Source organism: Oncorhynchus tshawytscha, linkage group LG16 (assembly GCF_018296145.1).
Source record: "Oncorhynchus tshawytscha isolate Ot180627B linkage group LG16, Otsh_v2.0, whole genome shotgun sequence".
Lineage (NCBI taxonomy): Eukaryota > Metazoa > Chordata > Actinopteri > Salmoniformes > Salmonidae > Oncorhynchus > Oncorhynchus tshawytscha.
In genome coordinates this window covers 62,521,064-62,536,182 of record NC_056444.1, presented here as the reverse complement: position 1 = coordinate 62,536,182, position 15,119 = coordinate 62,521,064, and the positions used below count along the sequence as shown (strand labels likewise).

At 39.5% G+C, this 15,119-nt stretch overlaps 1 protein-coding gene across 1 annotated transcript in view; it reads left to right on the top strand.

Annotated features, from left to right (window-relative positions):
- Nucleotides 1–929: 929 nt before the first annotated feature.
- LOC112232574 overlaps nucleotides 930–15,119 on the top strand; it is a 19,433-nt gene continuing 5,243 nt past the window's right edge. The window contains exons 1-6 of the mRNA XM_024399633.2: nucleotides 930–1,216; nucleotides 3,211–3,272; nucleotides 7,011–7,080; nucleotides 11,257–13,564; nucleotides 13,685–13,759; nucleotides 13,986–14,018. Of these exons, the coding sequence (XP_024255401.1) occupies nucleotides 7,036–7,080; nucleotides 11,257–13,564; nucleotides 13,685–13,759; nucleotides 13,986–14,018 (2,461 nt within the window). The 5' untranslated portion in view covers nucleotides 930–1,216; nucleotides 3,211–3,272; nucleotides 7,011–7,035. The remainder of the gene's footprint in view (nucleotides 1,217–3,210; nucleotides 3,273–7,010; nucleotides 7,081–11,256; nucleotides 13,565–13,684; nucleotides 13,760–13,985; nucleotides 14,019–15,119) is intronic.

Genomic DNA, 15,119 nt, shown 5'->3' with positions numbered 1-15,119 from the left:
AAAACAATGACAATCATTGCCTGCTATTTATTGATAATGTGATTGTTTATTGGTGTGTGGCTAGTGACTTATATAGAGACCGCCCAAATTACCTGTGTTATTTGAGAAAGAAAATTATAGCTGCGTTCAAGGCTCTAAATTTAAAACGAAAATATTGGTAGCACTGGTACTCCCTTCTTAAGTTAAAGAAAGGTAGGAGCCCCCAAATTAAATTTAGGAGCGCCAGAATTTTGGGGGGAGATACAGTCTATATTGGGACTATATGAATTCTAGCTACATTTGAAGCACATGTTGTGCCATATAAATGAATGTGTAACACTGTAAATACATCAGCGTATTATAAAAGCTAAAATGTTGATACGAATACCTGTCATTGAAATTAAAAATAAGTTGTTTCTACATTGTGTAAAGCACTATATTCTTATTGAAACGCATTACATTGTACACCGTCTCTTTAAAAATGTCAGGTTTGTGACAATAACGTGCAAGAAATCTCGCTCATTCACCGCTTTCTGGTGGCGCTTTGAATGCCTTGTTCAAAACAACTGAGAACTCGGAAATCTCCAACTTCCGAATTCAGTGCGTTCAAGAGAACTGGGAACTTGGAAAACGAGCTCCACCTGGAAAAAAAAATCATTTTGAACGGTCATCCAACTCAGAATTCCCACTCGGGCCTCTTTCTAGAGCTCCGACTTTCCGACCTGAAGGTCACTGATTTAATGATTTGACCTCGTACTTTTTATTAGTTCTCCTAAACCCCCTACGAAAAGTCCAATTTGACAAAATCTTTATCCCTTCTTGACAAAATCCACACACGCTTCCGTGACGCTAATGTTGGGCAATAGTTGTCCCGGGTTCTCCCAGGCAGCCGGCTTGGTGTAGGATCAGATAGAGCCAAGTAGTGGAATAGTGGTGCGTTTTTTTGGGTGTAGGGTTAGTTGGTAGGGCAATTTTTCTTCCCTATTCCCCGTCCTTTTCCCTTCCATTTTTGTCTCAAATTGCAATGAATTCACATTCCAGAAGTAGGCAGAAACGCAGGGCCTAGATAAGAGAAATAGATTAATAACCTCGATTAATAGGGAAGGCCTCCCACTCCAGTACAGAAGGTGGCGCTGTATGCACCTAACAGTAAATTGTGATCTGCCACACTCATTTGAAGAAGATTTCTTGGGAGAACGCTTTCTCGCTAGAATAACAAAGACCAACTTCGTGAAATGTGAGTACAACGTTTATTTATTCAACAAATTACTTTCATTTTAATGTTTAATACGATCATTGGGGCATGCAACGCCGAGTGTGTTTTCAACATCATCCCACTAGCCAAGCAAGCTAACTACTGTTAGCTTACGTTATTGGACACTACCGTCCGATTAGTAACGTAGGGACGAAAAACCCGTTTTGGTGATTCTTGATAAATCATCCAAATAAATAAATCACTGCAAGTTTTTGGACTCATTCAGCAGTACAATACCATTAAATTAAATGCTAAATTCAATTTATATTCTTATAACTTTAGTTGAAAATAATGCAGCCGCTGCTTCCTGTTGACAAGACATTAATAAATAGCCCAATGTCCCAACAGTTTTAAAGTGTCCAAATCAATAACCAATATGCAGAAACAGTTCGTGATATATTGAAAACGTAAACATACAATTTACTATCTACACTTACATGTGCAACAATAGTAATCATATTACTTGTATTTTTTAAACGAGCACCCTATAAACTCCACACGCACCAAAACCCAGTTGGTCAAGTGGTACTAAATCATTAATCGATGGGGGGGATATGCGCTGTTCAAACTACCACAACTCAAAACCACATGGAATGAGGATATTTTTACTTCACTGGTTAGAGGATACCCTTCACAACGGTGAGCTGCATTTTGGAATGTTGAATTTGGATATGGGGGTCACCAAAACAAAAAGAGAAACGCAACATTGTTTTGTCAATCACTCCAATCTATTATCATGTTGAAATAAATTGCCCGAGAGGGGGGAAGATTAGGTTGCACGTGCTGTTAAATCTCACACACTCAAAAACCACACGGAATCTGAGAATCATGTGTACATCACTGGTTGGAGGACAATTTGTAGAAGAACGCTAGCTACAATTTGAAGTGTTGCATTTTGATTCAAGTAGGTCACCAACGAGGTAATTGTAACAACACCTTTCTGTGAATCACTTCCATCGATATCATACTGAAATCAATAGAACAGGGGTTAAACGTTTGGGGTGTAGCGCTGTTTAAACTAACGCTATTCAACGGCCACACGGAAACTTGGAATAACCTGTACATGGTTGGTTAGATGATAATTTGTATAAGGCTTCTATCTTTATTTTGAAATGGCGGATGTTGATTTCGGGAGGCTGCCATCATGGAAAAGGGAATACAACACTTTTTCTGTTTAGTTCATTTACAACGAATCACGACCCGCCATAAGGTATCAACATTGACAACGGTTGGCTGCTATTTAAGTAATCGTTTGACTTTCAATTCCGTCTATTGTTGTGTAGTCATCGACTTTTATATAGACCGTCCGAATTATCTGCGCCATTTGAGAAATAAAATGTTATTAGCGTTCTAAATCCTGCTACCCTCAGCGTGTATGACAAAATCAACATTACAACACCAAAGATATTGATCTGTTTTAAGCAATTGATATTTTGTCATCGTGTTGACGATAAACTTTTATACTAACATCACCAATCTGAGGTAAAAAGCATGTGTAACCCTCCCCCCATTCGATGTGGTCAGTTTGTGTAATGTAGTAGTAACACACAGTATATCATGGAAAGTAGCGTAATATACATTAATTACATATTAATCCTATTTTGCATTTTGATATGGCAAAATAATTCAATATCTTAATTTAGGATGATAATAAATTATGCAAACTCAAAGATTTGTTCAATAATCACAATTCTCACAAGTTTATCCATTTAGAGATGTAAAAAATGCTCAATTTAACCATTGCTCTAGACTAGAGAGACCATGGATAGGGTCTCTGCAGCAGGCTGAACGTTTATGTCCCTGCTGATTGCCAGCAGGCGGTGTTTAGATAAACAACCAAAGTTAAACTAACTAGTTAATTGTACATTCAGGAATGTGTCAACTACAAAGAACCGCTTATTTTTTAAATCCTGAATTGGTTATTAGGCTAGCCAGGAAATGTTGCAAATCATCTTTTTAAATCCGTTTTCTTTCAGGGACTAAACAAGCCAATTGACGCTTTAGCAGGACAAAGCACTCTTTCCCGACTGGTGTGGAGGTAAGATATTGTAACATTATCTGATTAAAAACATTCAACATTCAGCTAGTTGTTTTCTGCTTCATGTAGGCTTACTAGCCAATTAATTGATTGTGCATCCTTAGCTACATGTATTAATGTTGTTTCCTAGTGAATACATGCATTCAGTGTCTAATTACTGCCAGTTCCCTACCTCTCTCTGTATTGGTTTGAGGGGCTGGGCAATGTTGCCAGTTAATTTTATTTAATTGTATCGTTATTTTAGCAGGGAGTCACCATTGAGATGAGGTTCTCTTTCACAAGGAAGCCATCTATATATAATTTCATAAATCAAAAAATCAAATACTATATGAAACAAGTAAAAAACAGCACTACACAAATATTCAAGGAAAACTATTACATTCCTCAAAAAGCAGGTCCCCAATCAATATTTTAAATTGCCAGAGTGGCACCAGAACATGCAATTGTAATGTATTTTATAGTTGGTTCCAGCAATGCGGTGCTTTAAAACTAAAAGCAGATTTACCTAGTTCGGTGGAGACCCGAGGAACCTTAAGATTCAACCAACCTCGTGGACGGGTTTGGTATCTCATGTTTTTATATTTGAACAGTGAAGTTAGATAAGTCGGAAGCTTGTGTAGTAGTACTTTGTAAACAAAAAGGTAATAATTAACTGATCTATGGGACTTTAATGAGAACCAGCCAACCTTTTGATACAGCATTCAGTGGTGAGTATTGAAACTGTCACCTGTGAAGGGCGCTATGGGAGACATGGCATCCAAAGGTTTAACAGTAATGGCTGCTGCAGTCTGGTAAATTGTGTCACTGTAATCAAGAACTGGCACGAAAGTTGAATGTACAATCTGCTTCTTGCTATTTAGGGAGAGGCAAGATATATTTCTATAAAGAAGCCCACATTAAATCGTGGATTTTTAACTAGCTCATCCATATCTTTTTTTAAACATTAAATCTTGTCAATCCAAATGCCCAGGTATTTATTGCTGGGAACCAGATTGATGGGAGAACCAGCCAATGAATAAATATGTATTCCAATGTTTTTTGTTTGCGAGGATTAGAGAACAACATACAACAGTCTTGCCCGCATGAAGTACACGTTTTAAACCAAACAGGCTATTTTGTAAGGCAACAAAGTCAAATTACAGCTCTAATATAGCCTTGTCAACAGTTGGGACAATGGCATACATAAGTGTCATCTGAATACAGATAAATATTACAAGTTTTAACAGTTTAATATTATTTATATGAATGGGAAAGAGAACAGGTCCCAATACTGATCTATGCGGTACACCTTTTGTAATATCCAGAAAACTAGACAATCAGAAATCACGCATTGTGTCCTATTTGACAGATATTTGACAATAAAAGTCAGAGGTATTCTACTCAAACTGTAAAGACTTTTATCAGTAAAATTATTAACCTGACAATGTAAGGGGTTATTAATTGTTACAATGCACAGGGCATGTTATGATGATGGTTCAAGATAATCTGATAATTGTTATGAACATGTTTTGAAGTATGAAATGATCATGCTTATGAATATGTAAAACTGCATAATGATGGAACATTAAAGTGCAGAAACATTTATGGTGCTTTCAAGACAACTGGGAACTTGGGGAAAAAAACAGGGTCAAATCACAATGTCAGTAATCTTCAGGTTGGAAAGTCTGAGCTGTAGAAAGATGCCAGAGTTAGAATTCCAAGTTGGATGCACTTTTTAAATTGTGAAAGAGCAAAACATTTGGCACATATGAATTCAGGGCAACCTGCAGTGTTGTTGATGCAGATTTGACAGAGAAGAACAGTGTTCGTTTTCATGTGAGAGTAGCTGAATTTATATGTTGTGTATGTTGATCCAAACACCGTTAAAAGAAAAAACGCCAGTGCTGTCATGTTTGGCAATTACTCTGCAGTAATATGATCAGTCCAAAACATTGCACAGCCCACAGACTTAAGTGCCTGCCTCAGATAAGATGTTTGCATGTCTACAGCTGGAGGGAACCCTCGGTGAGTGACGTCGGCACCTGTTTAGCTTTTGCATAGAAGTGCCCCCTCCCCCTTCAGTATCGAACATGTCCCTAACAAAATGCAGCACCTCTGTGGGGTGATTAAACTCACCAAATCTCGTTGCAAAGATGTTTGGGAAAATACAACATGTCTGTAACACTTTACTTGACACCCAGCGTCCTTACACGTTATGAAACGGTCATAACCATGTCATAACAGCTGACATAACTTGTCATAAACTGGCATATTTACACTGGTTGTGACATATTCAATTATTTTATGGCTGGTTATGACGCCTACATAAATGTCAAAACCCACAACCTACCACACAAAGCAAAACATTTCATTACACCATAGCCTACTTGTCAGTAGTATGTTTATGTTACCAAACATTTTCTGGAATTGACCAGAATTTAATATTGTGCACACATTGATGTCAGACATGCAACTACCCAAATGCTTTGTTTCTGATGACTGGGGTGCATGCAGGAGCAGATTTAAGGAACAGGACAAGACACCCTCTATTTGACTGATGACTGACATAAGGGAAAGTACGTGATAGACATATCTGGCTTATATGATTATGATGATCATAATGCTTTATGACAAATTATTTAAAATATGACGGCAAAAAAAATGACTAAAGAATTTGTTACAACAACAAACGAAAGGAAAGTTATTGGCAGGAGAAAAAAAACACATTTGAACATAACCAGCCATAAAATGATGCAATTTGTCTCAGCAGGTGTACATATATGGGTCATGAGTGTTATGACTATGTTATGAAAAATTATGTTAGCTGTTATGACATATTTTGACATGGTTTTGACCGTGCCATAACGTTATATGATACTGGGTGTCAAGTAAACTGTTACCCAAATTTCTTTGGAAAAGCAGACTATTTTTAATTTATGTCATTAACTGTTTTGTTCCTCCCCTGTAGTCCCAAATTAAGTCCATTCAAGTGATTGAAGATGTCACAAAAAAATCATTTTCTCTAGAATGTGATGGGTTTCTTCTGACGGCAGTCGAGAGATAAGCAACTCTCCCCTCCCTAAGCTCACATACTCTCTTGAGAGCGTTAGGTCTACCCTTATTTAACCACTGAATCATGATGCTCAGCAGACATGTCTTTCAGCAGACTAAGAAACAAGCAATGTTGAAGGCTAAATGTTGATCAGATAAAGTTTATGATGGCCATAACTGAGTCCAGTGCATTCTTTAACTCACCGCAGAGTTTAGCGCAAAGCACACTCAGGCAGTGTAGTCACATCTGCGGTGAAAGAGTCCATACCACCTATAGGCAGCCAGACAGACCCTGTACCCTTGTTAGCTGCTCTGATTGGCTGTAACTGGTATCTTAGTGCTATTGATTGACAGCACTTAATGGGCAGGACGTTAGGAAAACAGATTCTCCCATTGGAGAATGTTGAACTCATTTTGGCACTAAACATTGGATTTCTGCATGGATTTTTAGCTGATGAAATTGTTTTTTATGTTTGAGCAAATGGCCAATCTAAATTGGTAAAAGGCCGCATCTTGCCAACTGGTAGCCATTTGAATAGCCCTAACCTAGATGTTGTCTTCTAACATTTCAGCTTGTCTGTGTCACTCTTGCTAGTAAGGCGCTTTGCTTCCTTTTTTATTTTGGAAGACTGTCAGTTCAACCTCACATAAGATGCAAGTCACTGATATGAGTGTGGTCATTTCATTACCTGAAATGGTTCTTTTTAGATTTTCTTTTCAGTCAAGCTCAGAAATGGACAATACATCTTCTTCAACCAGAGAAGTGGAGAGTGTATTTGTAAGTATCATTGTATATCACAACACAAAATGGCTGATATTATTTAGGTCCTGCAAAGTTGTCACCACTTGTGTTTGGGGAGAAATGTTTGGGGATAATTGTACAATAGCCATTTTGGAGTTTGTTTCACTTCCATTGTGTGTCAGCAGCAACTATGTCATGTTTTAGGCTGACTGTGAACTGCAATTCTACAGAGGCTTCTGCCTTCCTGATTTTCAAAAACCCTTGACATACAGTGCCTTCAGAAAGTATTCATACCTCTTGACTTATTCCACATTTTGTTAAGCTGCTGCTACTCGCTGTTATTATCTATGTATAGTCACTTTACATATTACCTCGACTAACCTCTACCCCCACACGTTGACTCTGTACCGGTACCTCCCGTACATAGCCTCGTTATTGTTATTTTGTAACTTTTTATAGTTTATTTAGTTTATTTGGTAAATATTTGCTTAACTCATCTCATTTGCATAAGTATTCACAACTTTTGTAGAAGGACCTTTGGCGGCGATTACAGCTTTGAGTCGTCTTGAGTATGTCTGTATCAGCTTTGCACATCTGGATTTGGGCATTTTCTCTTGTTCCTTGCAGATTTTTGTAAATTAGATTTAATTTAAAAAAAAAATATATATAAATATATATCAGATAAAAAAGAAACGTCCTCTCACTGTCAACTGCGTTTATTTTTTAGCAAACCTAATGTGTAAATATTTGTATGAACATAAGATTCATCAACTGAGACATAAACTGAACAAGTTCCACAGACATGTGACTAACATAAATGGAATAATGTGTCCCTGAACAAAGGGGGGGGTCAAAATCAAAAGTAACAGTCAGTATCTGGTGTGGCCACCAGGTGCATTAAGTACCGCAGTGCATCGTCTCCTCATTGACTGCACCAGATTTGCCAGTTCTTGCTGTGAGATGTTACCCCACTCTTCCACCAAGACACCTGCAAGTTCCTGGACATTTCTGCGGGGAATGGCCCTAGCCCTCACCCTCCGATCCAACAGTTCCTAGACGTGCACAATGGGATTGAGGTCCGGGCTCACTGACATTCCTGTCTTGAAGGAAATCACGCACAGGACGAGCAGTATGGCTGGAGGTATTGTCATGCTGGAGGGTCATGTCAGGATGAGCCTGCAGGAAGGGAGGAGGATGTCTTCCCTGTGATGCACAGCGTTGAGATTGCCTGCAATGACAACAAGCTCAGTCCAATGATGCTGTGACACACCGCCCCAGACCGTGACGGACCCTTCACCTCCAAATCGATCCCGCTCCCGAGTACAGGCGTGGGTGTAACGCTCATTCCTTCGATGATAAACGTGAATCTAACCATCACCCTTGGTGAGACAAAACCGCGACTCTTCAGTGAAGAGCCCTTTTTGCCAGTCCTGTCTGGTCCAGCGACGGTGTGTTTGTGTCCATAGGCGACATTGTTGCCGGTGATGTCTGGTGAGGTCCTGCCTTACAACAGGCCTACAAGCCCTCAGTCCAGCCTCTCTCAGCCTATCTCTCAGCCTATTGCGGACAGTCTGAGCACTGATGGAGGGATTGTGCATTCCTGGTGTAACTTCGGCAGTTGTTGTTGCCATTGTACCTGTCCGGCAGGTGTGATGTTCTGATGTACCGATCCTGTGCAGGTGTTGTTACACATGGTCTGCCACTGCGAGGACGATCAGCTGTCCGTCCTGTCTCCCTGTAGCGCTGTCTTAGGTGACTCACAGTACGGACATTGCAATTTCTTTCCCTGGCCACATCTGCAGTCCTCATGCCTCCTTGCAGCATGCCTAAGGCACGTTCACGCAGTTCATCTTTCTTTTGGTCAGTAGAAAGGCCTTTTTAGTGTCCTAAGTTTTCACAAGTGTGACCTTAATTGCCTACTGTCTGTAAGCTGTTAGTGTTAACGACCGTTCCACAGGTGCATGTTCATTAATTGTTTATGGCTCATTGAACAAGCATGGGAAACAGTGTTGAAACCCTTTACAATGAAGATCTGTGAAGTTATTTGGATTATCTTTGAAAGACAGGGTCGTGAAAAAGGGATGTTTTATTTATTTAGATTTATTTATATATATATATATATATATATATATATACATACACACACACAGTTGAAGTCATAACTTTACATACACCTTAGTCAAATATATTTAAACTTAAGTTCACAATTCTTGACATTTAATCCTAGTAAAAATTCCCTGTTTTAGGTCAGTAAGGATCACCACATTATTTTAAGAATGTGAAATGTCAGAATAATAGTAGAGAGAATGATCTATTTCAGCTTTTATTTCTTTCATCACATTCCCAGTGGGTCAGAAGTTTACATACACTCAGTTAGTATTTGGTAGCATTGCCTTTAAATTGTTTAACTTGGGTCAAATGTTTAGGGTAGCCTTCCACAAGCTTCCCACAATAAGTTGGGTGAATTTTGGCCCATTTTTCTCATTTTGTGAGCATTTCTCCTTTGCCAAGATAATCAATCCACCTGACAAGTGTGGCATATCAAGAAGATAATTAAACAGCATGATCATTACATGGGTGCACCTTGTGCTGGGGACAAAAAAAGGCCACTAAAATGTTCAGTTTTGTCACAATGCCACAATGTCTCAAGTTGAGGGATGCTGACTGTAGGAATGTCCACCAGAGCTGTTGCCAGAGAATTTTATGTTAATTTCTCTACCATAAGCCACCTCCAACGTCGTTTTATAGATTCTGGCAGTACATCCAACCGGCCTCACAACCGCAGACCACGTGTATAGTGTCGTTTGGGCGAGCATTTTGCTGATATCAACGTTGTGAATGGAGTGCCCCATTGTGGCGTTGGGGTTATGGTATGGCAGGGATAAGTTACAGACAACAAACACAATTGCATTTTATCGATGGCAATTTGAATGCACAGAGATACCGTGATGAGATCCCGAGGTTCATTCATCAGCAGCCATCACCTTATGTTTCAGCATAATAATGCATTGCCCCATGTCGCAAGGATCTGTACACAATTCCTGGAAGCTGAAAATGTCCCTGTTTCTGGCCTGCATACTCGCCAGGCATGTTTGGGATGCTCTGGATCGACGTGTAGGAACGCGTGTTACAGTTTCCGCCAATATCAAGCAACAAGTGTAGTGGGACACCATTCCAATCAACAGCTTGATCAACTCTATGCGAAGGAGACGTGTCACGATGCATGTCTGTATTTCCACTCATGTGAAATCCATAGATTAGGGCCAAAGAACAAAGATCATACCCCCAAGACATGCCAACCTCCCCTGTTATTGCTAATGGTGAGAGGTTAGCATGTCTTAAGGATATGATCTTTGAAACACAACCAAAACAAAGCGTGAATGCAACAAGTTTGTTTAGTCACTAGCTTGATGTAGTCAATGTGCGCTAAGAATATGGAATTAAATACTAAACACTAAACTTTTGACAGAGGGGTCTAAATTATCTTCACCCATCTTTTTAAGAGAGAAAAAATATTGAAACAATCTATTTCTCTGAGAAATTATATCAGTATAAAATAATAATTTGAAAACTTTTTGGAGCATAAAATATAGCTCAGTATTGGTATTTAGTTTAGTCTTTTTTGCTCTTCTTTATCAAGGGTGCCAATAATTTGAGGTGACTATGTATTATATGGGCCCAATGAGATCTTTAGCTATCTAAAAATGGTCTACCTGAGCAAGTCACCATTCCGGAAACTTTAAAGTCTGAAGATTATCCCTGAGTTGATATTTCTGTCTGTGACAGAGTCTGAAGAGGTCGAGCAAGACTGAACTCAGGCCAAGATACTGTGGATATCATATTTCTAGGGCCACTCTGATTTGTGGTCATCATACAGGGATGAAATTAGTCTCATTCCTTTCACAAGGACCAAATCTGTCTCGGTATCCCTTTAGCTGTGGAGTTAGTCAGGAACTTAGAGACCCGATACATGTTTTACTCTGTACACTAGCATACAGAATAGATAATGGAATGATTACAAATAAGAAAGGAGCATGGTTTTATTTTATTACTTGATTGCATGAAATAGGCCCTTTCAGAATAATAAGGACACAGTTATTGGTTTAGTAAATGAGTTGATATGTTGGAGTAAAACTGTTCAGTTTTTCAGTGATCAGACAATGCATTTAGTAAAACAAATTTATCAATTCTGATTTGTTTTCATGATTTCAGCTCAACAAACACATGCTTGGATATGATTCTGAAGATTCAATCAGCAACATAGAAATAAAAGAATATGAATATGTGCCAGGAACAGAAAGTGACAGTGAGAGCAGCTTAGAGGACTTTACTGCATTAAAGGACAAATGCACCACTAAAGCAAGATCTGCACCTAAAGATGGCCAACTTGACAAAGACTTGCTTGGTTATGATTCTGAAGACTCAATCAGCAGCATAGAAATAACAGAATATGAATATGTGCCAGAATATGAATATGTGCCAGGAACAGAAAGTGACAGTGAGAGCAGCTTAGAGGACTTTACTGCATTGAAGGACAAATGCACTACTAAAGCAAGATTGGAACCTAAAGATGGCCAACTTGACAAAGACAGGATTGGATATAATTCTGAAGATTCAATCAGCAGCACAGAAATAACACGAGATGAATGTGTGTCAAGAACGGAAAGTGACAGTGAGAGCAGCTTGGAGCACTGCACTGTATTGAAGAACAAAGGCCCCACCAAAGCAAGATCTGCTCCTAAAGACGGTCCAAAAAAGACTTATAAGAGACATAGAAATACAGAATCTGACACCTCTGTGCAAGAATCGACAAGTTCACTTGAAGTCATGCACGTTACAAAGACTAAAGATGGATCAAGAAGATACACCAAAAAACATTACTGTCTCTTTTGTGAGAAACCACAATCAAAAATTGCCCGGCATCTGGAAATGATTCATAAAAGTGAAGCTGAAGTCGCAAAGGCCCTTTCTTTCCCAAAGAACTCCAAGGACAGAAAGCTCCAACTGACTATACTGAGGAAACGAGGGGACAGAGCACACAACATGCAAGTCATAAGAGAAGGCAAAGGTGTTATAGTTCCTTGTAAACAAACCAGTTCCCCAAATGGAAATCCAAAAGACTTCTTGCACTGTGCAAATTGCCAAGGACTCTTTAAAAGAAAATTCCTATGGAAACACATGAAACGGTGCCCACTGAGTGGTGTACGGCTGAAACCTGGTAAAACACGAGTGCAGGCTATTTGTGCCCATGCACAACCTGTGCCAGATGGGATAAGCAAGGGACTGTGGAAACTCGTCAATGATATGACACAAGATGAGGTGGTAGATGTCATAAAGAGAGACAAATGTATCATCCAGTTCGGGGAGCAACATTACAACATCATGGGACACAGACGTGCCAATCATGAATTGATACGGCAGAAAATGCGCGAGCTGGGAAGACTGGTTTTGAAAGGGAAGCATGTATCACCTCTCACGAGATTGGAGGAATACATTGATCCAGCCAACTTCCTCCACACAATCAGTGCAGTGAAAGCTGTTTGTGGCTTTGACAGTGATAAGAATACACTAAAGACACCTTCACTAGCCTTAAAACTTGGCCATAACCTTCAGAAGGTTGCAGACATAGTTAGTTGTGAGGCTAGGGTCTCTGGTAACAAGAAAAAGGCTCAGAAGGTAGAGGACTTCAAACATATCTATAAGACATGCTGGAGAGAGTACATCTCGTGTCATGCTCACAAAACATTTGAAGAAAATAAGTTCAATGCTCCACTGATCTTGACATTTGCTGAAGATGTCAAGAAACTGCACATCCACCTTCAAGAAAAACAGAAAACATGCTACAGCCAACTTTCCAAAGAACCTAACAGGAAGACGTGGGCACAGCTGGCTAAAGTCACTCTGTCACAAATGACGGTCTTTAACCGAAAAAGACTAGGGGATGCCTCCCTGATGACAGTGGCCTCATTCGTGTCTCGAGACAAAACTGCTTTACATGACGATTATGGGAACTCCCTTTCAGATGTTGAACGGGCGCTATGCCAACATTTTAGTCGCATAGAAATACGTGGAAAGCGATCAAGAAAAGTCGCAGTGCTTCTGTCCCCTACAATGATCAAATCAATGGAGCTGCTTGCAGAGAAGCGTGAACATTGCAGCGTTCTGAAGGAGAACATCTATATGTTCGCCATTCCAGGCTGTCCAACATCATTTAGCGGATCAGACTGCCTGCGTCTCTTTGCCAAGAAGTGTGGGGCTAAATGTCCAGAATCCCTCTCGTCCATCAAGTTGCGTAAACACATCACCATGATGTCTACTGTACTCAACTTAAATGACACCGACATGGACCTGCTAGCAGATTTCCTGGGACATGATCTACAGATGGACAAGAAATATTACAGGTTACCTGAGGGAACACTTCAGCTGGCAAAAATCACCAAAGTCCTCATGGCGATGGAGCAGGGAAGGCTAAACGAATTCAAGGGGAAAGGTCTTGACCAGATCCACATCAGTCCAGTGGGTATGTAACAATCTGTCAAGTTGAACCTGGTACCTCAACCCTGTCATGGTGACTTTTTCTGAGCGACCTGTCTATTTCGCTCTCCTTGCTAAGAGATGTTCTTGCTTGCTTGTATTTCAGAGTGTGTTGAGCTGGATGAAGAGAGTGATACAGACTTGACTGAAGAAACTCCTGGAAGGTCATGTGAGCCACAAGGTAAAGATTTTGATGTGGAATGAAAGCATTTAAGGCCCAGCAGCTTTTAGAAACTTGTTCCATTTTAATTTCCAGCCATAACATATTCATAAATGACACACACATACTGTACCTTAGGGCCAACAGTTTAATTGATATTGTATATGCAAACAGCATGTTGTAGGATTTCAATACAGATCCATGGGATTTAGGAATTTGTATTAATGTGTTTCCATTGGCTCACCAGAGAGGACACGGGAGGCCATGGCAGGAAGATCAGGTAAGGAACCTGCCCAAATTAATCTTATTGATGTGTTTGTTCCTGTTTCCACTTGGCTCTTTAGTCTCTACTATTCTAAAATGTCTGCATGCATTTCCAGCACTTAGTCATGTCAAAATAGTTTCTCTGTTTACTCCCACAAACATTTAATTATAGACATATTAGTCCTTGTACGTAGACTGTGGTCGGTGAATTAGTTATTTATATTTCCTGCCAAGCCAGATCTTAGAGCTCTGTTCTTTAGTAAGTGGTACTCAGCCACTTTGCTGAAGGAGTCTCAAATTGTGGCTCTAAAAATGAACAAGTAATCCACACACTCGTGATTTCATTACTCATGCTCCAACAATTACATTCTTATAATGCAATGTTCCAATTTTTTAAAGAGAGACTCAGCGAGACCAGTGTTCATTTTGTTAGCTGTTTTAGTCTTAGTCACATTTGAGTAATTTCATCTCTCGTTAGTTTTAGTTATCTAAAACTCTGGACAATTTTAGTGTAGTTTTAGCCACAGCAATTTATTATGATTTTTTGTCTTTTAGCAGACTTTCTTATCCAGGGCAACTTACAGTTAGTGCAATCACCTTAAGATAGCTAGGTGGGACAACCACATATCACAGTCATTTTTCTACCCATCGTAACTATCAATAACAGTAAATAGCTGTAAATAACAGTGCTTTCCAGAAATGCCTGAAGTATTACTGTACTCCTAATACTCAACAAATTTTCCCATCGGTAAATGGCAACTACAACTCGCATTTGCGGATCGTGAGAAACCCCATCCGAATCAATGTGGTCAAAGCAAAAATAGCCTACATGAAAGTAAGGGAGTGAGTAAACGTTATTGTTTCTACACTGAACAAAAATGTAAACGCAACATGTAAAGTGCTGGTCCCATGTTGGATGAGCTGAAATAAAAGATCCCAGACATTTTCCATATGCATAAAAAGCTTATTTCTCAAATTATATGCACAAATTTGTTTACATCCCTGTTAGGGAGCAGTTTATCCTTTGTCAAGATAATCTATCCACCCGACTTGTGTGGCATATCAAGAAGCTGATTAACAGCATGATCATTACACAGGTGCATTTTGTGCTGGTGGG